Source organism: Colossoma macropomum, unplaced genomic scaffold, assembly GCF_904425465.1.
Source record: "Colossoma macropomum unplaced genomic scaffold, Colossoma_macropomum, whole genome shotgun sequence".
In the NCBI taxonomy this organism is placed as follows: domain Eukaryota; kingdom Metazoa; phylum Chordata; class Actinopteri; order Characiformes; family Serrasalmidae; genus Colossoma; species Colossoma macropomum.
The window spans coordinates 25,608,924-25,631,350 of NW_023494795.1; the positions used below are offsets into that span (position 1 = coordinate 25,608,924).

The window sequence follows — 22,427 nt, forward strand, 5'->3', positions numbered from 1 at the left end:
CAGGAGTGGGTCAGATAGTTAGATTACATCATTAGATTACTCTGTAGGTAGCGAGCTGACTCTCAGAGTTAAACGCTGTGGTTGCTTGTTAGCTGCTAATGAGCTTTAAGCTGGGTCTTTAATGAGCCCTGCTCGCCTTTAGAGTGTGGGGCTGAGGCTTTGTGGTCTTCAACAGACAGCAGGAATGTGGAGGCTTGTGTTAAGTTTCGCAGAATAACAATGAAGAAGGAAAGTGTGTGTATGTGTATGTGCGTGTGTCATCCGATGCTCAGGTATGTTGTTTTTGAAGCTGGTTTAGGTGGAGTCAGCTGATTTTACACAGCAGCCTTACTACAGGCCGGTTATTCAGTTATTAATCTTAAAGGAATACTCCAGAATTCTTCAACCTAATCTTCATCTTCCACATCTGTGGCGTGCAGTCAGTGACCATAAACAGTCATCTGTAGACTAAGGCTGTACAAAATGAACATAAAATGTGATGTTCAGCAAAGCTGTTGGATGTGACGATGATGATCTGAAAGCAATAAATTATGATTAAAATAGTGTGCCTCTGACTGGATGTGACGCATGTACAGACTTTTTTTTAATGTGTAAACAGAAATCTAACTAACCACTCCTTTAAGCAAATAGCAAAATGCAAAATTATAAAACATTTACTCTTGGGCAAAATAGGAAATGAAACAGCTATGTATATCAGAACTGTAATTTTTTGTTCTCTGAAAAGCTTTTTGTATAAAGACAGCAAAAAGAAAGAAATGTGTATTTATAGAACACAAGAACAAATACATATTTTGTTTGTTTGTTTGTTTCTGAATTTATTTATGCTTAGTTCATATTTGAGAACTAAGCCATTACTGCCTCGCACACTTAAAAAAACAATACTGCTTGTGAGAACAATCCAAATGTTTGTTGTGTGTTTACAGGCTTGTACTTCAGGATGGAGAAGGTTTTGAGCCGTGCGCGTGTGTATTTTGTGCTTAGTCGTGCAGCTGAATAGTTAAGTTACTCGTCTCCTACGTGGGAGGGCAGAGTTCAAGAGAAACACTCATTAGGCGCTGCATGTATGAAGTAATTTGATATGTTCTGTCATTGCCACTCTTACCGCGTGTTTATCGTGGAAACCCGTATGATGATAACAATAAAAATGCAATTTGTATCATACATAATCGCTTCAGCATGTGCCCATTGGCTTCTATTATGCATGTGTTTTGAGTTAATGAGTTTTCTGCTCAGGGAAACATGTTTAAATTGTCTGCAGTAATCAACCCTGTGCTATAGAGGCAGCAGATAGAGATTAAAAAAACAGAAAACTGAGGGTTTTTTCCTCAGCAATTCTTTTTCGATTTAATTAGTTCACAGTTGACATTATTGCTCTGTACTTTTGAAAACGGTCATTTTAAAATTTAATTAACGCTTTTGAGCACATTTCTTTACTGCTACTTTTCATTTTAGTAATAGTTTTAATGGACTTAATAGAACCCGATTCAGATTTATTGGCCAAGTATCTTGAGACACACAAGACACGCTCAAGACACACTCTCTAGTATTATATTCAATATATAAACAATGTACAAATAATTTACAGACAATACACAGTGTACAGTATACACAGTATAGAAGCAGTATGCAGGTTATATATGAACAAGTAATATACAGACAATATACATATTATTTACAGACAATACACAATATGCAAGCAACATATAGATTACAGGGGCAAGCAATATACATAAGTGTGTGTGTGTGGTAGTGCAAACAACCGTAGTCTACATCATGTATATGAATGAAATTGTGGTGCACAATGGTATGTGTCTGAAGCAGGGTGTAAGAACTATCTGGAGGGAAAAAATATACATTTATAAAGTATATACCTTTATAAAACAACAGGAGTAGCTATGGCCCAGTAGATGACATAATAATAACCTTGGATATTAATAATAACAATGAATTATATAGTAACTATTATTATTTGTTTAGTAACTACATTTAATATTCACTAACTACTGTTAATATTTAGTAACTGCTCTAAAGTGTTGTACCTACTACGATTCAGCAGCTGCTATAAATTGTTCAGTAACTACTATGGATTACTCAGTACCTACTATGAATGATTCAACAGCTGCTATGAATTATTTATTACCTACTATGAAATAATCACTTACTACTTTGAATTATTTAGCAACTAGGAATGATTCAGCAGCTGTTATGAAATATTCAGTAAGTACTGTTAAATATTCAGAAACTAATATTATTCAACAGCTACTATAAAGTCTTTAGTGGCTACTATGAGTTATTCAGTAACTACTTCAGATTATTTAATAAAACTATGAATGAATCAGTAGCTGCAATGATTCAGTAACTGCTTTTGTTCAACATATACTATGAATTATTCAGTGACTATTTTGAATTATTTGGTAACTACTTTCAATTATTCAGTAGGTACTGTGAAGTATTTAGTAACTACTAAAACCTATTCAACAGGTACTGTGAAGTATTTAGTAACTAGTCATATATGGGTCTTTTAGAGTTTGATGAACAAAACGTTTAACTGCTCTGTTTTAATGTAGCTTATAGTCACACTGCAGTGGTCTGTGCAGCACATTAGAGTTACACTAGCAGCATGAAAACATGAGACATGAAAAAATAAGGACGAAATTTCTCTGAAACCTCAATAGTTTTCTGCTGTATTACTCAGCTATGAGCTTATCTGTGGATGCTTGGATATGGATGACATAAATCTGAACTGATACAGAAGTGTCCCATGACTTGCACCCTAAAAAAAAAAAATCTTACCTCTGTCACTCTGTAACATGTGCTCACATACACAAGCGCACACATTCGCATGTAGCCAATTAATCCCCTCTAATAACTCAATTAATCGCCTTAATTAGAATCATTTAGCTCATTTCTCATCTCCATTTTGAGGTTACAGTAAGTAGTTCAGACTCAGGTATGTAGGACAGAGTGCGTAGGCTTAATCTGAAAGGTTACTTTAGTTCAGAATATGATGCCAGACCCTGATTGCCATGTACACACACACACACAAGATCTCACAAGACCAGAAAGTATGCCAAACCTCTTCAGTGGAAATAAAAACATTAGTCCCCCCGCCCCTCTACCCATTTCCCACCCTGATCCAGAGCCTGGGAAATAGTGCAGGAAACTCAAAGGGCACAGAAAGAAGTTGAAATGTGGAAATACCACACTCACATACACACACGCTTGTTATTGTACCATGTCAGGATGTGGGATTATATATTTTGTATTATGTATGTAAGTATCGATATGTAGAAATAAAATGTCTGTGTAATTTGTACTACACACATGTAAGTGTCTATATGTATGACGTGTCCCAAATCTGTTGTATTTATATTTAAGTACATATGTGTAATAATAGTACATCTTGGTGTTCTATCAATATTGTGTCACTATCATCCCTGAAACTGGCCCCTAAATACAGTATCAGCGGTAGAGAATACTGACAACATGAAGCTGTTTCTGACATACACACACTACTGAGTGATGCTTGCATGCATGCTAGTAAGTGAAGCTTAACTGAAGCAAGCAACATGGCTGCAGTAGGGATGAGTCAGAATTTTTGAATATTCAAAGTCATGAAAAAATTCATACATAGCTTGTTGCTAATGTTGCACATTCTCATAAGAACCATAAAATGTCTGAACTCTGTCCTCCACCTGAGGGGAGTGAAGAGCCTGGTCAGAGTTTCTTATCTATTTAGTTGCAAAGAAGAAAGCTTAGCAGCTGGACTGCAGAAGCTGACTAAAGGCTACTGCGCACTGGATGAGAAGCTCCGCCAGGTCTCTAGTGCTGGGTAGCAGATAGTACAGAGCGCAGCTAAAGCATGTTGGAAGCATCGTAAAGGACAGATCTCAAACTGATTTTATGCTCTACTCATATAGATTTAATGGAAGTAAACTTTAAACGTTTGTAAATTTATCAGGTTCAGCTAACTAACTCTTCATAGACTTGCTGTCAAGCTAGAAGGTATGAGATGTAATATGTGATGTGGCCACACTAGTGACATTAGCTGTGCTGAAAACAGATGGTTTTATTTTGTTTGTGTCTTAAAGACTGTAGATTGGCTGCATTTGTTGTTGTATATGTTAAGCCACATGTCGCCTACTGTACAGTACCGGTAAGCTGCAGAGTAGCAGCTCTGTATCTGTTCACTGTCTCATGATATGTGTATATATATATGTGTGCGTGTGTGTGTGTGTGTGTGTGTTATGTGTGTGTGTGTGTGTGTGTGTGTATATATATATATATATATATATATATATATATATACACACACACACATTTTACAAGAAACTCTTCTAGTTTTGAGGAAAAGTTTTCTGGCGGAGATGGGAGGAAAGCGGCTGTAGCTAAAGCTTAAAGCAGAGCGAAGTAAGTCTGCGCTCTCGTTTATATTGTTTAGTCTATACTAGGACATTAATACATACTGAGACATACTGGACATTAAATGTTGTGGCTCCCAAGGTGGCTTGATTTCTGTTGAAAGGACAGAATGTTTTTTCTGATCATTTATGTTGTGACTCCTGATCTAACCTGGCTTTTAATGCAGAGGGAGCCGGTCGGATTTCTCAGTCATCCAGTTGTGTTTTTGTTATGTGCCCCCACAGACTGTCCGGGCACTGCACTTCCGCACTTCCGTCAACATTATGTTATAAATTAAATATTTAGAAAATCGATTTTTGACATTTATGAATCGATTCAGAATCGTTCACGTTCGCATCGCGATGCATCTAAGAATCAAGTTTTTCCCGCACCCCTAGTATATACATAAAACATATATTTCTTGCGTGTGTGTGTCTGTGTGTGTATATACATAAAACATAAAAAGCACATATCTGGACTATTTAGTTGTTTAGCTTTGTTTTAATCTGATTTTCCTGTTGAAGGAGGACATTGTTCTGTAAATGCGTGGAGAGAAGCACACATGCACACAAAACATTGAATGCAATTTGTAATGCATCTTATTTTGCATTCAGCTGGTGACTTGTAACTGTTATGATCGGATGATGACAGAGTAAACATTGTTGATGTTTATGTTAATAAGACTTGCGTAGCATGTACAATGCTCTGAAGGCAGTCACTGTAATAATGATACTATAGTGTACACATATGCTCACTCATGCTCGTGTATGTTTGCTTTTAGTCTTTAAGGGCAGCAATTACATCAGTACCTCACAGATTTCCCAAGAGTGCAAAGGAAATTCAATAATTAGTGCCATTTCCCACTGTGTGAGTGCGCATATGTGTGTAACCAGCAGTGCTTTTAAAGCTCATTACTGCCACTCATTATCAGTATGAGGAGTGTTTAGCACACTTCCTGTTGTAGTTTCAGGGCTCTGTGCATCATCATCATCATCATCATCAGCTGCTGAGTGGAATCACTGTGACTAACTGAGCTATGAATACTAAAAATATTTGAAGACAAAGCTTTTAAAGGCAGTTTTTTAGAATTGTAAAGTGCAATTTATTTTTTCTCTTTCTTTTTTCTCTCTCACATTCACACACTTTTTCTTTTGCCTCTCCTTATTTCTTTGTTTCTATCTCTTTCTCTCTTTCCATTCTTTGTGCTTTTTTTTCCTCTTTCTTTTTATTTCTCTCTCTCTCTCTCTCTCTCTCTCTCTCTCTCTCTCTCTCTCATTCACTTTATTACTTTCTCTCTCACTTTGTCTTTCTCTTTTTTCTGTCTTTCTTTTTTCTTTCTTTTTTCTTTCCTCATTCTCTCTCTTTCTTTCTCTCTCTCACATTCTCACACTTTCTCTATCGCCTCTCTTTATTTCTTTCTGTTTCTTTCTCTTTCTCTTCTCTCTGTCTGCCTTTCTGTATTTTTCTCTCTCTCTCTCTCTCTCTCTCTCTCTCTCTCTCTCTCTCAGTGACAGAGGCAGGGTTTGGAGCAGATATTGGTATGGAGAAGTTCTTTAATATTAAATGTCATGCCTCTGGACTGAAGCCTGATGTTGTGGTGTTGGTGGCCACCATCAGAGCACTGAAGATGCATGGAGGAGGTCCCAGTGTAAGACAGTGTTTGAGTTCCTGTATCTTTACTTTGTATTTAGAAGCTTAAGAAAAGACAGCTTAATTTTCAATATACCTGTGATGTCATAACGTTTCAATATTTCTCTCTGCTTTAATTCAATACGTCGTAGAAATGCACCATGTACTAAATATCTGTCCATTAATTGTCCTAAGTCTTAGAGAATTGTAGTCTTCTATTCAGTTGACATTATTGTATGTTTCCTCTCTCAGGTAACAGCAGGGGCACCACTTCCTAAGGAATACATTGATGAGGTAAAGACTTTGTACAGGTTGTACACATACAGTGTTCAATCTCTAACCATTTACATCAGTGTCCAATGAATTACTTAATCCTTTAAGAATCTGAGCATAGTTCTTATGATTTTATGCACAGACCTTCCAAAATCTGGGTGTTCAGCTCATTATTAAATCTGAACGTGAAATCAGAGTTGGCTTTTTTAGCTGGTTTGTCAATGTCCCGGGTCATAATAAGCGCAATTCATCATTTAAAAGACACTTTTATTTTTTATATTTTCCTTTTCCTTCAAATTGCAATGATTTTGGTTGTCTCTGAAATGAAAAAATGTATCTTCGTTCACACAGCAGCTTTGGTGAACTATTTTCTCTAATAAAGATCTCCCTTAAATTATTTTTAAGTTATCTCTTCTAAACTAAATCTTTTACACATTCAGGATCTTATACAGTGCATCCTATAAGGGTAGATGGATCAGGCTAGAGCAAAATCTGCTGTAGCAAGGCTAGTTTGGAAAGCCTGTTCAGTTGTGCAGAAGATCTTAGGTTGTATTGTCTTACTCAATCAATATGTGGCAGTATTGCACACTTAAAGGAGTAATCAGTGACTTTTTGCCTGTCAGTCACGTCATAAGCTGGCTGCTGATCACATGGGTGGCTACATGCTGCATCAGAAGGGTAGGGTGACCATTTTAAACGCTACTTCCCATAAGGATTCACTTCTTCTGCAACATATAGCACTTCGGTAACGTCTTATTAACATTATCTCCTTAGGGACTTCATAACCATGTATAAGCACTGAATAGTATTTATAAATATTTCTGTCAATAATATTGTCAGTTTAATGGTGGATTAGCTTTTCATTAAGATATGAATAAACAATGAATGAGTATCTGGGCCCTCCATGTGCCTGAAAACACCCAGACCTCTTCTCCAGGCCTCCCTTGCACTGCTTTATCCTCCCTAACGTGGTTTGGCGTGATTCGATTAACAGGGTAAATATAACCTGGCTTGCTGAAGGTACAGACGGCAGTCCAGAGGGAGCTGTAGTGGCGCAGAGATGCCGGGCCTGCTTTCTATCAGCCTCCCTAAAGCAGCCCCAGCTGAGAAAATAACTCAAGCGCTTAAGCTAATTGTGCGGTTGCTTAACGAGAAGCAGAAGGCACCAGGCCGGTCTCCTGGGCTCAGGATGCTGGCTTTGCTGGTGCAGTGCAGTGAGGGACGCTGCGGCTGTAAAGCAGAGCAGGAAGTGCCTTCCGGAGGGCGTCGTGGGAGGGGTGACCCTTTCAAAAGCCTGGTGGAGGACATCTGTCCCTAAATGGACTCATCCTTTGATGAAGGCACTTGGTTAAGTCTCGCAGCGGGAGGTGGGAGCCCAGTGGTCAGAGAACTTGGCTATGGCCCAAGGTTGTGGGTCATGTCATGGAGCTTTAACCTCTAGTTTCTCCAGGGAGGCTGTCCAGGGAGGCTCATGTATGTCGCTTTGAGCATAAGCATCAACCCCAGGATAAAATGAAAAAGCAATTGAAGCAGATTGTTGGATTTAATGGGGAATTCACTGATTATTTTTTTTTTTATTTTATTTATTTACTTTTTTTCCCCTCTGATATTATCACCTGTTGTTAAGCCGTGTGGTGGTATGATATTGTAGTATAGCATAGTTGATCTTTGTTTGAGTGATTTTAGTTTTCACAGACATTTTGTTCAGTCAGAAGTTACGTGAGCCTGGTTGTTTGTCAATGCTGTACTCAATAGAAGAATGCCTGGCTCTTGGCAGTCAGTCCTGTTTCTGTGGTTATTTACAGAACTCACATCGTGGTAAACAAAATTTCCCTCGCTTTTTTGAAATTAAGGAATTTCAAGTAATATGCTAACATTAACTGTTTGATATGTTTTGAAACTTTAATATTCATTACCATGTCCATACGGCCAATATAAGGAAACTAAACTGCAAAAATAGCCTGTTTGAAATTTATTGTTTCTGTGATAAGACCCATCTTATTGACATATCCACCTATTTGGCTTGTTGTAGATTAGCTTCACCCGTTTACCCTGAAGTTATGAGGAGTGTTTTAGCTCTCAGCTCTTTAGGAATGAGGCACAATGCAGGGCAGCTGATCAGAACAGAGCTCTTTTGCATCCTTATTAAAGTAAATTAATTCAGTATTGAGATTTTAGAAAAGCAAAAGAAAATTAATGGTCTTGACACTGAAAGCAGAGAGATGAAAAGTGTGTCATTTCCTTTTTTCTACCACCTTACATAAAACATTTTGAAAATCATTTACTACTGTGGTGGGAAAAGCACCAGCACTAATTTTTAAAAGGTCAAATTCCAGTGAAACAGATCCGTTTTTGTCCCTCATTACTGACTTTACCTAACAAGTTGCTGTAGGATGTCAAAGCTGAAGCTGTCATTATTTTTATTATTCCCTCTGTGTCATTTAAATCAGTGACACTTGTGAAAGTTGCTGTACTGAAAAAATATCTTTTTTCTATTTTACACCCTTTCTATATCAGAATCTGCAGCTGGTCTCAGAAGGCTGTAGTAATCTGAAGAAGCAGATTGAGATCGCTCGCCTGTTTGGAGTTCCAGTGGTGGTGGCTCTCAATATCTTTAAGTAAGGAAGGACAGTTTGTGTCTCAGAAAGCTAACCTTTGCCGTTGTGTTTTTGAAATGAACCTCTCTGCTGTTTCCGACTATGCTGTGTTTTGCTGTTCACCTCAATTAAAGACTGCCTCTCTCTCTCTCTCTCTCTCTCTCTCTCTCTCTCTCTCTCTCTCTGTCTGTCTCCCTCTCCTCTCTCTCTCTCTCTGTGAAGGACTGACACAGAGGCAGAGATTGACCTAGTCTGTCGCATCGCAGAGGCTTCTGGGGCTTCGGCTGCTGTGCCATGTCATCACTGGGCGAGGGGAGGGCGGGGCTCAGTGGAGCTGGCACACGCCGTGAAGGAAGCTGCGGCTCAGGAGAGTAATTTCCGCTTCCTGTATAGCCTGCAGGTGAGGCTAAAGGCCCTGATTAACCAAGCCACACTGTTTGTATCTTCTGTACTGCTGGTTTTACAGGAAAATTAACAATTTTTAACCTCTCAAACTCTAGGCTTTTTCAGTTATCAGTCTTAAGATTTATAATGCAGTAACTACCATGTTATTATTTAGTAACTACTATACACATGCAATCAGTTACTCTTCTAGGAGCCAGCATTCGAACACTGAAATCACTTTTTGATTGTTGATTGTTATGATATATATGTGTGTGTGTGTGTGTGTGTGTGTGTGTGTGTATAGCAGGAACTCTTAATCAAATTCAAATTATAAAAAACAATTGCAAACAAAAATAAATCATCAGTTAAAAGTTTTGAATCTTAAATTCTGTTGTTGTTATAACTGCAGCTTGTAAGCGGTGTGGTTTTTGCAGCCCTGTACAAAGTGTTGATTTCTGTTAAACATTTCTTGGGTGATCTACACAAGCTGACCAATTCAGCTTTAGTCATGTGAGCCGAGAGCATGGATGGCCTATGGAGAGCCACCAAATATGTAGCACACCTTTGTGAATTTAATTGTGTAGGGCATGTTAAGTAGCCACACTGGTCTTATCTCATAAACAGAGCATGTGAAATCAATGCACAGTATAGTGTTAGAACTCGCCAGCTTAAAGGTGGTCAGAGGAGAGTGAGAGACGTGTGAGTGGGTAGGGACTGCAAAAGGATTGATTTTGCGCTGCTAATTTGGTGGAATTGACCAGTAGAAGCCATCTTGATCACAAAAGTGTCTAGTGTGATAAACAACAGAATTAGCTTCAGGTTTTTATGCCAGCTGTCACACAAATGTATTTATCCTGGAAAAATTAAATAGACTTAGGAATGCGGAGACCTATATCAGATTGAAAAAGCAATCCAAGATAACTGGTTTATGCTATTAGGACTTTAGTGCTATAGAATTAACTAGATTCAGTAAAATTAGTAAGCTGTAGCTGCTTGGAGATTGATTTATTTGAGTTAAAATAGCACTCTGCCGTTAAAGTCTACTAAGGCATATAACACTCATATCTATCTCTCTGTCGATATGTCTCCAGGGTTAACAAAGTTAATCGTCTATTTGTTTGCTGATTTGTTCAATGTTTTCTGAGTAAAAAATAGATTTAAAATGGTTCTTAGCTTGGACTTATTTTTCTAGGAAAAGCTTTTAATTGGTTTAGGACCTTTACATAATGTGGAGATTCTTTGAACTTTAAAGAGGTACTTGACACTGACACATAATTTACAAAATTATATCCTCTCAAACTGTAAGACTTTTATTATATCCGAGGAAAGTTATGTGAAGTAATTATTGTTAATTTATAAGACTGAGAATTCTGCGTTTTGGGCATTTTATAGGTTAAAGAATCATTAATTGAAAGGTTCTTCAGGGAACCTAAAGTGGTTCTTAAATAGTTTCACTCCAAAGGAACCTTTATTTATTTTCTTAATTGTGTAATATTAAAGGTTGCTTTCACAAGCTCTATGCTGTATATGACCAGTGTGCTTTTTATCTGATGTAACATTATGACCAGGTGAAAATTTTTCCACATTGAAGATGTCCCTGGAGTTTTCAACCCCAAGAGACCTTTCAGAGAGCTTTCTTTTTACTTTGTTCATAGTGAGCAGGACTGTAACTGGTACAGAAACCACATGGACTGTAAAAAAGGCAAATAATAACAAACCTACAACATAAAAAAAAAGCACTCTTTAGAAAACAAACCCGCGGCTGACGCAAGCCTAATTTACATGAAAAATTGGCCTAAACCTGGCCCGAAACACTGTATTTTGCTGACCTGTGTTTGGAATATCTCTGTATGAGAACAACTGTTCCACGTTTCAGTGCAACTACAGATCCTCACACCCTCCACCAGTGACTTATGCACACATGGCGATGCCCTGTGTGAGTCTGGGACAGAACCCTTCCGTTTGACTTTTTAAAGCATTGGTAAAAACATCAGCTGGTTTGCATTATACTCAGTGGGTTTGGGAAGTTGTGACTTTGATTAAGGAATCCCATTAAAAGGCAAGGTTTCACGCCAATCTGCTGCTTGTCCCTGTTATCCGATTAGCTGGAAGTCCGGCCTGAGGGAATGAAGATTTATGGGCATCAAAATGCAGGAAGACAGGCCATGCCTTTAGAAATTCAGTCTCCTTTCTGTGACCCCCAAGAGAGGACAGATTTTGTTGTCATGTTCCCTTTTTTTCTGTTTTTCTTATGCATTATTTAAAATATTTTCCACAGACACCCATTGTGGAGAAGATTCGTACAATCGCGCGGAAAGTTTATGGGGCTGATGACATTGAGCTGTCACCTGAAGCCCAAGCTAAGATCGAATACTACAATCAACAGGTAAGAAGGTTACGGTAACACTTGTCTCATATGTTTTTTTTTGGGGGGGGCTTTTTTGTGCTCAGTGTTTAATCATCAGAGTAACACATTCAGAAATTATTATTATTTGTTTATTTTGCCATGTCCTTTAAGTAATACCAGAAATGTTAGTCTGTTTAGCTGAGATTCAACACACAATGAGGTTAATTTACTCCTTACAGGTGCCACATATAGTTCATAAACATTTAGAGTTTGAACTTCTGAATCAGCAAAGTTTAATAAACGAATAGAATGTGTGATAAAATTAGAACACATGCCTCTGGTTTGTCCTCATAGGGTTTTGACACGTTGCCTGTCTGCATGGCCAAGACCCACCTGTCTCTCTCTCACATGCCGGACAAAAAGGGCGTGCCCACTGGCTTCATTCTGCCAATCAGAGATGTCCGAGCCAGCATTGGAGCGGGGTTTATCTACCCGCTGGTTGGAACAGTGAGTGATGAATCTCTCTCTTCTGTATTTGTTTTCTTTTACATTAGTTTTCTAGGTAATATGCATTAGCTTAGAGCAAATAATTAGCAAACATACATCGTAACTAAAGGCGTTTATAAGTCTGTATAAGTGTAAGAACACTGTTTAAAATCTTTTACGGTATGCTTTTAAATGGTGACAGAAAGGCAGGTAGTTTAGTCATTTCTGAAGAATATCTTGGTAAATAAACAGAAATGAGTGTTATAATTTACCTAGATAGTCTCCCAGAATGAAAGCTAGATTGATGCTAGAGTTCAAAGGAGCACTGTTCTAGCTAACTTTCTGCCGTCAGGTGAATGTGAAATGGCTCCAGACTCCCTAGGTGTAGTGCATTACCTAGGTAATGAAGTCTACTTTCAGAGTAATGCAAAAGACATTTCAAAGCCATTTGTGTTTAAGCCATAAGGTACAGAGCTTCCTATAGACATGTAATGCATTATTTGTGTATCAAAGTCAAGCTTAACTTTACAAATCAAGTTTTGCTTGGGGCCTTGGGAAGGCTATGACCGGCACTTCCTGCAAGGTGCTCTTGTGCTTTGCCAGACTGTCTGCATGGGTTTGAAATACTTAGTCTACTTGATGGAAAAATTAGTAATTAGTATTTTTCTATTTTCTGTCTTTCCTCTCTCTTTTTGTTTTCTCTCACCCTCTCTCGTCTGTTTGTGCTTGCCCCTCCCTCTTAGAATGTGCCTGTGTTATCAGCACTACCCTCTCTCACAGTCTTCCAGCTGTTAATTGGTCAGTAATTGAAGTCAGTTGTTTTTGTTGTGCTTGCTAATTGCTTCCAGAATTCAAGTTCCACCTGTGATCTGTGACCTGGCTTGGAATTCTAAAAAACAACACTGGAAAGAAATTCCTTCGCTCCTCTGTTGTTGCTCCCGACATAGATCGGTCTGCCTGATTTCAGTGCGTGGGTGATGGCTTTTTTTAATGAAGCTCCATCAGACCGTGTGCAGGGCTGGAGTGCGTATGATCAAAAGAATGAAAGGTTTGGCCAAGGCTTGTGAAAACAACTCTCATAACATCTGTATTTTGATTGTGTAAAGTGAGGTCAGTGTAGCGTTTGAGTGGCATGGCCCTTCAGTGTGTGCTTTTCATTAATACAGCTCTACACTACGCCCCGGGGTCTTCCTACTTTTTCTTTTGTTTTTCCTAAACCCAGCTGGAATACTGTAGACTTCTCTGTCCCTCTGTTCCGGCCTTGGCATGGTTGGAATCTTGCTCCCTGCATTCCGTCTAGCTTTGTTTACATTTTTATTACTGCTCTATCGTTTAAACACTCACATGTGGTGAATGTTGCCATTTGTTATTGTGCGAATGGAGAAGGTGACGTCATTGTTTCTTGGAAATAGGAATAATTGGTACCTGACTGGCATTTATATTGTCATTCTCAGGGTGTCACATACTTCATGCATATTCATTTGATTAGTTCTGTCATTCTTGCACTGTGAAAGAATTTAGCTTTGGCAGAAAAAAACAGTTGATTTAGTGCTGTTTTTTTATGGGCCCCTGCAAGTGAGAGTGGAAGTCACAGTCTTGAAGCTGCATCCTGCAAGTCATTCCTGATCTGTTGATGTGTGCTGCATACATCTCTTCAGTCTCCCCTGAGGATATATATTCTCTTATGTGTATTTTCTCCTGGGCAAACAGTGTATTGTAACTATGACCTGACCGATATATCATTTGGCTCATATTAGGGTTTCACAGATTTTTTTTTATTAATAATAGCTCACAAAAACATTAGGACATTAGTTTCTTTAGTGTGTGAACAGAGTTCATTTATGCGGTGCTTTTGTTAAATGCAAAAATCAGTGTGCTTTATATTTGTCAGATAAACTGTCAGTAATTTTTACAAACTGCATGCTTCTGCTTCTGGCTTTTACCTTCTAGAAAAACAAACTCTGGACAGTGCCTCAAGTTATACCAGTTCTGTTTGAATTCCAATATTCCATCATATCTTGAGGAGAAAGAGGCTTTATGAAGACATGCAAGGAAACATTTACCTGTGTTCTCTGTGGCCTAAATCAAGCCAGTATGTTTTGTCCTGCCTCAAGTGTACAACTTCTAATATTAAAACATGTAAAATAACAGGAAAAGAAATTGATGTTGACGGTTGGCTGTAGTTTCCCAAACAAAAACACATTTCATTCGAATCTCAGGACTGACCAGGTATACCCGGTTGTTCCCTTCGGCAAGACACAAAACTCCCCACTCCTCAGCTGGTGATGCTGCTTCCAGACTGGGCATAGTTAGGCAAATGTGACACAGCTCCCTTGTAGGATCAATAAAATACATAGTGTAAGCAGCTAAATGTATTCGGTGTAAAACCTTTTTTTGTTGGTGTAAATCGAGTAACCGCTCCCATCTCTGTAACTTGTACTGAGATTTCTTATTCTCTGCGGATTGGTCATAAACATTTACAGGTGTCCTGCTGTAAAATTGCATTACTTCACCCTCCTATAAGTCCTATCACTCAACGAGCACTGTTTAACTGAAACTAAGACTGTGAAAGTTTGCACATACAAAGTTATCAGATGATTTTACTGGCTATTGGATTTTTGTATCTGTGACAGTTTTCATATTGCTATTAAACCACTCTTACTCTTGCACTGATCCAGTTTAGGCAGGGTCATGAACGGGGTGTGTTGATTGGGTCAGGAGTGGGGTAGCAAGTGTGTTTCCGGGCTGTGTGCTGGCTGTGCTGGGCCGTGGTGTCATGGCTGGGCGAGGTGAACGCCCTGTTGCACGCTGGGATGCAGTCTAGGCTCTGCTCTTTCATCTCCACAGAGCTGCTGGTGGCCACGGCTGCCTGGACCAATGACCTTTCACCTCTACACACTACACTGCCAATTCTTTCAACTTTCCGTGTGTTCTCTATTTTTGACCTTCTCTTTTTCTTTTCCTGTTTGTGAGAGTATTCCAGTTTTTTCTTTCCTTGTTGTCGCTCTTTGTCTGTCTTTCTCCTGTCCTTTATACTTAAGCCAACACTTTATACTTCGTATGCCTCTGTCTGTAGAAGTCATCTCTCTGCCAGCATGTCTTCCACTTGACTATTAAGAAGCTAAAATGTAGCTGGATAAGTGCATCAAAGAACTGTCTTTTAAATGTTGTAGTACTAGTACTCAAATGTGCAGTGAGAAAAAGGTTAAAAAGGCAAACATCATTGTACTCACAAGACATAATTTTCACAGGTACTTATTTCTGGAAGTTAGCTGGTTGTGGGGAAGTCTCTAAATAGTGGAATGCCTCTCTCTTGTAATCTGGCTAATGGCAACTGAATTATAATGTAGGCTGATGAATTATTTTATTTTGCATGTCGGTCTAATGGCCCTTTTTTGTCACATTAAAGGGTGAAACACAACAGAAGTAGCAAGGCTACTCTACACTCATTTCCATGGTTAATCGACACCCATTTTCATGGTTATGCTAGTAATGAGTTGACCTGCCTTGTTATTGGCTAATTGCTATTCAAGGTGAAGAGAAGAGAAGAAGGACTTATTCTGAACTATCAAGGAAAAAAAGAAGAAAGCAGGTGTAGGTACTTTGATGAAGTTATTCCACTCTGTCAGCAGTAAAACTGTAGTAACATTACAGTACAGTCTTGCTTCATAGCATCCACCACTTCTGAAACAAAAACCACATCCTTGCCTATGAGCATTGACTGCATGTCTGAATGGCGGTAATTGAGTAATACAGTAATTTGTATGGGGATGTCATACCTCCTATGTTTATTGTTAATGGAATTAGGTGTAATTCTATTGGGAAAAACTGATGTCTTCAATTTGATTTACATGGCTGGGAATGCACAGAGGCAAAATGAACATCCAGATTTATGTGCGTTTTGAAATGTATATGGAAACTGGTTGTTTTGATCTGCAAAAAAAAGCACATGAAAGGGTGTCTTGTTTAGATGTGTGATGGAAGTAAGTAGTGGTGTAAAATACAAAATTCAACTTAATTTGAGTTAATTGAGAAATGTGAGTATGTACATTAGACTCTCCATTTCTTTGTTCTTTGTTTTTCCCCATCCATGGATTGTAATTTAATTGTTTTTATTATCTTTTTATTTATTTGAAAGCACAATATTTGGCTTAGTCATTACTACTAGTCTTGCATTACTGGAATCGGGCAGTATTTGACTCATACAATATTCAGTCCTAATACAAAATTGGCTATTTTTTTTTACCCCATCTGTTTTAAGATTTTATTATGGAAACAATACTAGCTGAGTTTAATACCTTTGTTCTACATTTGAATGATGTTGCTGTATGCTGGCAAACATTTTAGCTGTTAGGAAATATTTCAGATTATGTCAAGAGGTCATGAAGACTGTAATCTTATGCACAGATGTGCATGTGCTAGGGCAGCTTAGCAGCCCACAAAATACAAGCCTCAGGTGAAGAGCAAATAAATGGAGTTATTGTCTTTGTTGCTGTTTGCTTAAAAAGAAAACACAATAGGCTGATTTAGCTGTAAAGAATAAGAGTCTGGATCAACCATAAAATATATTGCCCTAGTTACAACAGTAAAGCAGTTAAGCACTTGTTCCTCTTCTGTATCTCTGTCAGTGAGCAATGGGGCGGGTGAGCCTGTGACCTTCCCCAGTGGTCGTTGGCCCCTGAGGGACGGTGAGGTGGAGGGAGCTTTAGGAAGTGCATGATGTCATTCTAAAGAAATGTTCGGGAGGGTTCAGCCAGAGAACAATAGAGCTCAAGACATTCTGCTTCCACGCAAGTTCTATCTCCGTACACTATAACAGATGTACAGTAACAGTCATGTAGTGAGTCAAAATAATGTTATAGCATTATTACGTTACAGTGACCAATTCCTTTAAGATTTTAACTTTGATATTTAGCCCATTTATATGCATCCTCCATTTATCACCATCCTATTGCTGTAACTTTGCCCCAGGGCATTATTCTGTATTGAAAGTTTATGTCTCTGATGCTATAATTCCATGAAAAGCAAAAAAAATTAATAATACAGTATGTCATTTGGTATATTGTGTTCACAGTGCTGTGTGTGATCCTCTCGCAACACACTAACACACCACCATGTCAGTGTCGCTGCAGTGCTAGCTAATGATCCAGCACTGCAGATAATATCTGCTCTGGGGTGGTCCTGTGGGGTCCTGACAACTGAAGAACAGGGTAAAGGGGGGCTAACAAATTATGCAGAAAAACAGATGTACTACAGTTTGTAATTGTAGAATTACGAAGTACACCTATATGGCTGATAAAATGGGCAGAGTGTAGACACAAAGGAGACATATGCTATAGAATATATACTAGTTTGCATAGCTACATCATTTTTATCTTGATTTTTTTTTATGTCAGTGTGAATTGGAAATCATAACACATTTTCCCTTATTGCTGTGTGAAACATAGTATCTGAGAAGGTCTCAGACTAACGGAGTGCTTGATGTTGGGTGGGACTAGTGGAAGGGAGAGATGAAACATATTATAGCTTTATATTATTTTGCCTCCCCGCACTCGTGCACAGAGATGTAATCAAAACTTTCCTTTGCAAAGCTCTATGAGCAGCAGCAAGCCACAGTGAGTGAGATGACCAGTGGCCTAAAAACCTGGACTGTTGTTGTGCTGTTTATTTTTGGCCTAGTAGACAAGTGCTGCATCCTGCATTTTGAGTAGCACAGCAACACGTACTCGAGCCCCAAAGTTTTTATTGTTTACCATCGTTTTCTTGCGTGTGGATAACGGAGTATTGTCTTGGGAATAATACAGGGAATTTCTTGCCTGGGTGCAGAACAGCAGCAGGGCTTTCCGTGTGTTTTTGTGCTCCAGCAGGCACGTGAGAGATAGTGCTCAAAGATTATGAACAGGCCCAGCATTGTTGCATTTTCTTGTTGCAGATTATGTTAGCTTTTATTGTCTCTTGACTCCACTTCTGGACTCCTCTTAAATGCTGTTGCTATAAAAGATTTTCCAGTAGAATGGGTGTTGCATTAGGGCCATGAACGTTAAATCCATTAGCTTAATGCACAGAAAATTCATAGCCTCATTTAAGAAGCCCAGGATCTGGTAGACTTCCTGCTTTAGAAGGCCTTTAGAAGTTCTGTCTTTGGTAGTAGGTACTTGATATCTCTCAAACTGTAGGTATAGCCATCGTGCGGCGATAATCATTTCCATACTCTTATCTCCTTAAATGTAGTCGCAGTTAATTCAGCGTTTAAGTATGTTAATGCCTTTTGTTGGTTGCCATACCAAGAAGAGGAGGCGCACAATAGCCACTGCATGGTTGTCAGGTCAGTTAAGTATTATTTGTTTGTAAATGCTGGTCATGGTCTCACTGTGTGCAGAGTGGGAAAGTTCCTGCTCTGGACGGTGGCTTGTATGTATGGCTTGGTCATGGGCAAAACGGTAATGATTGAATGGTCACATAATCGTTTTGTCAGTGTGAGTAAATGGAATGTTACAACTGAATGATTGCCTTTTTCGTGAAGCACCATTCACCTTTACGTCAGTTGACCCGTGAGAATATTGGGCTCTTTATAGTGATGTTAAGGTCCAACCAATGTGAACATTCTGTCTCAGATAAAGAGCCAGTATAGTTTATTTTGGTCAAAAATTCAGCATGCTCCAGAGGTTTTAGGCCCCATCTGCACATATCCAGATATTTTTAAAAAGAAGTTTGTGCTCTGAGTTTTGGCCTCCCGTCCACACGAAAAAAGCTTTTTTGATGATTGAAAACAGCCTTTTGAAAACGCTTTCCAGGGTGAACATTTGAACAAAAAATCTTATTGACATAATGCTCAAATGTTAGAAAAGCTAGAAAAACTCCACCTCTGTGTCTGATACAGGCTGTGTGGATATTTCAGAGACACTTAATTTTTTTCCACCTTTTAAGCTTTTATTTTCTGGCAGAAAACCTTTAAGTATGTATGAGAGAGCAAATTACAGAACCTACATAGAATTGAATAAGCCTATCATTACTTTCTACGAAAACCTATGCTTTAGCTTCAGGCTTTCTATTTTGTGTAATCATGTGCTGACAAGACGCTGTTGGTGTGGATGAAGTTTTTTGTGTTGTTTAAAAACTTGAGGTAAAAATATCTGGATATGTGTGGATGATGCCTTAGTTAGACAGTGCATTAATGCCTGATATGAATGTCAGTTGTCAGAAATGATCATCACTTTCCAGTATTTCATATGCTAAAATAATCAGTATAAACTCACAAAGCAGTTACAATATAGTAGTAAACTAGTAAATATGTAAAAGGCCTGATCAGGGTTTATGTGATAAGTTATTAATGCCACTTTTTTTGAAATGGAAAATCTTTCTTTGGGGATTTGAGCCAGTAATGCAAATATGATTTAATCATACTTCACAAAATAATGTGATTAATTGCAGTTAATTGGTTAAATTATTTGACAGCCCTAAGTAAGCCACTTGTAAAAACCTACATTATACTTTATTAATAATCTTAACTTATACATGATTTTATAAGTCTCATACCTTAGTTCCAATACTGCCCAACAGATTATTGGTTGATTGAAATAACATTGCATTCCTGAGTGTTTGGTTTGTTATGACATTTAAAGCGACATTATTTATTATTTATCAACAAGATTTATGCCAACAGCAGTTGGCAGAATCTTTAATACTGGTCTTTTTTATCGACCGCTGAATGCTAGTCATGATTCAAAATAATAATGTTATAGTGTAATTTAATCACTAAACCAAATCAGGGATGGTTACCAAATCTTTTGTAAAGTTATTCTACTACAGCTCTCAGATAGAACTGAATAGCATCACCGCTGAAACTGAATTGAGACAAAATACTCTGTTCAAAGATGAACAAAATGCCTTTCTCTGTCTCTCTGTAAGAATCTTTGATACCTAACTGTCCAATTCTGTTTCTTAACAACTGGCAGACGTTGTATCCTCCGACAGGAAATTGGTTATCAACCCAGCCCCTTCCTCTGCTCAGAAGCTTGTTTACTCTAATAAGTCTGTAAACAAGGGTTGCCCAGCTTGGGTCCTGTAGGGTTAGAGTCTAGCACAGTTTGGTAATTTCCCTGCTCTACTATTTAACCTGGTAATTAACAGATAAGCTGAAACAGCACCAGACTGTGCTGTAAACAGTGTCCAAGTCCTCAGACATAAGCGAAGTCTTCTTTTCAGGGTAATTTCAGCTTCTCTTAGATCTGAGACAGAAATAAAATTTTATTTGATCTTATAACAGATAGGGAATGAAAGAAGCTGCTAAGTTGGGAAGAGAAGAATAGGGGAATAGAGAAGACTGCCCAAATGGCATGTCTACTGGTCACTTAGTGGCTTTGACCAAGGGTCATGTATTTAAACATTTAGACTACAAGACTGTGATTGTTCAGCTTTTATCAAAGGCACCTGTCATGCTAAAGTGTGGCATGTTAAAGTTCGTACTGCTCTACCAAGCAAGTGAGTTTGTTTTAAGACAGATTAGTTAATGATATCGTCATTGAATTTTCAATCATTCATATGGATCGTTCTGTAGTGTTTCAGGAAGCTATCACTGATTTTCTTGCTCGCCTTTCCCTGATTACCTCAGATTTCACGTCAGATAACGTGATGGTTGCGCCTTGTGTTCTTCCTGTGTGGTGGATCTGTGCATCTGCTCCTTTGTCCGTGGTCAAGGAGAGTCATTTTTTGGACCCGTGATCTGCTGTTCACATGCTGTCACTTTGTATTTCTTTCTTTAAACAATAAAATTTAATCTTAAAATTGAATCGCATTTTGCCAGTCAGATGATGTTAATTTGTGCTATGCTCTCTCTATGCAACCAGTTGGGTTTGGAAGATAACCATTCACTCCAGATTTGCTGTTTTGACAAGAATAAAGTGATTTGTCATGACACAGAGGATGCATCTGGTAAAGGCACAATGCAGCAGTGTAGAAATGTTGAAATGTACCCTACAGTTCGGACTTGGTCTCTAGTCCAGCAGTGCCATGTCTTATTGCTGGTGTTCCAAAAAAGAAATGATTGGTTCTGACTGGGGAAGCAAACACAGTAGAGTTGAAGAATGCAATAATGCTACATGGAAAATACCTCAAGAAGAATGCTGTATCCTACTCTAGTTGATGTTCTTTCATGCATTGTGCTTGGATTGGTTATACTTGTTTTAGAGAAGTGAGTGTCCAGTTCCACCAACCATCAGAACCACCAGCAAGTCTTGAGCTCCTACGTCTGTTAAAATTGTGAATGTAAGGAACATGAGCTCAGGATCTTTTAGTGGTTCACCCTCATTTTAAAATCCACAATGTTGGAAATCTATGTCAACCTGAAATCACGACTGGACTTTTTACCTTTTTCTGAATTTTGGGTAAGTTACTGTGAACCAAAAGGGCAAGGAAAAATGATGTAAACCAATTATATTAAGTTTCACTTCCCCTTCCCACAATCCCCACCCATCATCACTCAGCTAGCTCTCTGATACCACATTTTACTCAGAAATGCGTCACGGTACGAAAGGAAAATTTGAGAATGTGAATGTTTTCGAGTTCCTGCTGACTTTAGAGGTAGGATACATTTTATAAAGGTTGTAAATACAGTTCAGTTACAGACAGTTTCAAATATTTTAGCTCGCTTCTTAAAACCTTTTTAGAAATGCATATTGGCGTTGATTTATGTGTCTGTAAATTAAATTAAATTTTATTTTATTTTGGATTTTTGCGTATATATTGCTCATATATTGCTTTTATCTGTTCTTATTTCATGGATGTGTTTTGAAGCTTATCAAGTATTTGAAAAAGATGCTATGTAAATATGTAAAAAATAGTAGTAGTAGACAGTAGTTGTTGTTGCTGCTGTTGTAAAGCTGTAAACATAATGGTGGCATTCAATGTGTCATCTTATTTGAATCAAGCTGGACTTTTGGAGTGAAAGATAGATGTCAGTCATACTGTATCTTATGTATATCACCAGTATGCGTTGTTGGTAAAAGGTGTTATTGATACTTATTACTGACCGAGCATTGACGGACTGATATCTTCTGATTAAAACTAAGCTTTAAAATGAGCTGTTTTTAATCGATTCAATTAAGATGTGTGTCTAACTGTAGGCTATCACGCTCAAACCACTCAGATTCTCTATGCTACTCCCAAAGACTACTACTAGATAAAATAAACTGTTGCTGCTTTCTTTGCTTCCTGCCACAATTGGATGATCTCAGAATAGCCTGAGTCATTTTGCAAATTGCTAAGACACTTCGCACCTTTATAAAAATAGGTTTCATGTGGATGTCTTTGGC

At 38.3% G+C, this 22,427-nt stretch overlaps 1 protein-coding gene across 2 annotated transcripts in view; it reads left to right on the forward strand.

The window, feature by feature from the left end:
* Positions 1 to 22,427, forward strand: part of mthfd1l (methylenetetrahydrofolate dehydrogenase (NADP+ dependent) 1 like) — a 57,531-nt gene that overhangs the window by 31,266 nt on the left and 3,838 nt on the right. For both annotated transcript variants that reach the window (XM_036582005.1, XM_036582006.1), the window contains 6 exons: positions 5,910 to 6,049; positions 6,283 to 6,324; positions 8,821 to 8,921; positions 9,123 to 9,300; positions 11,563 to 11,670; positions 11,986 to 12,138. In XM_036582005.1, the coding sequence (XP_036437898.1) occupies positions 5,910 to 6,049; positions 6,283 to 6,324; positions 8,821 to 8,921; positions 9,123 to 9,300; positions 11,563 to 11,670; positions 11,986 to 12,138 (722 nt within the window). The remainder of the gene's footprint in view (positions 1 to 5,909; positions 6,050 to 6,282; positions 6,325 to 8,820; positions 8,922 to 9,122; positions 9,301 to 11,562; positions 11,671 to 11,985; positions 12,139 to 22,427) is intronic.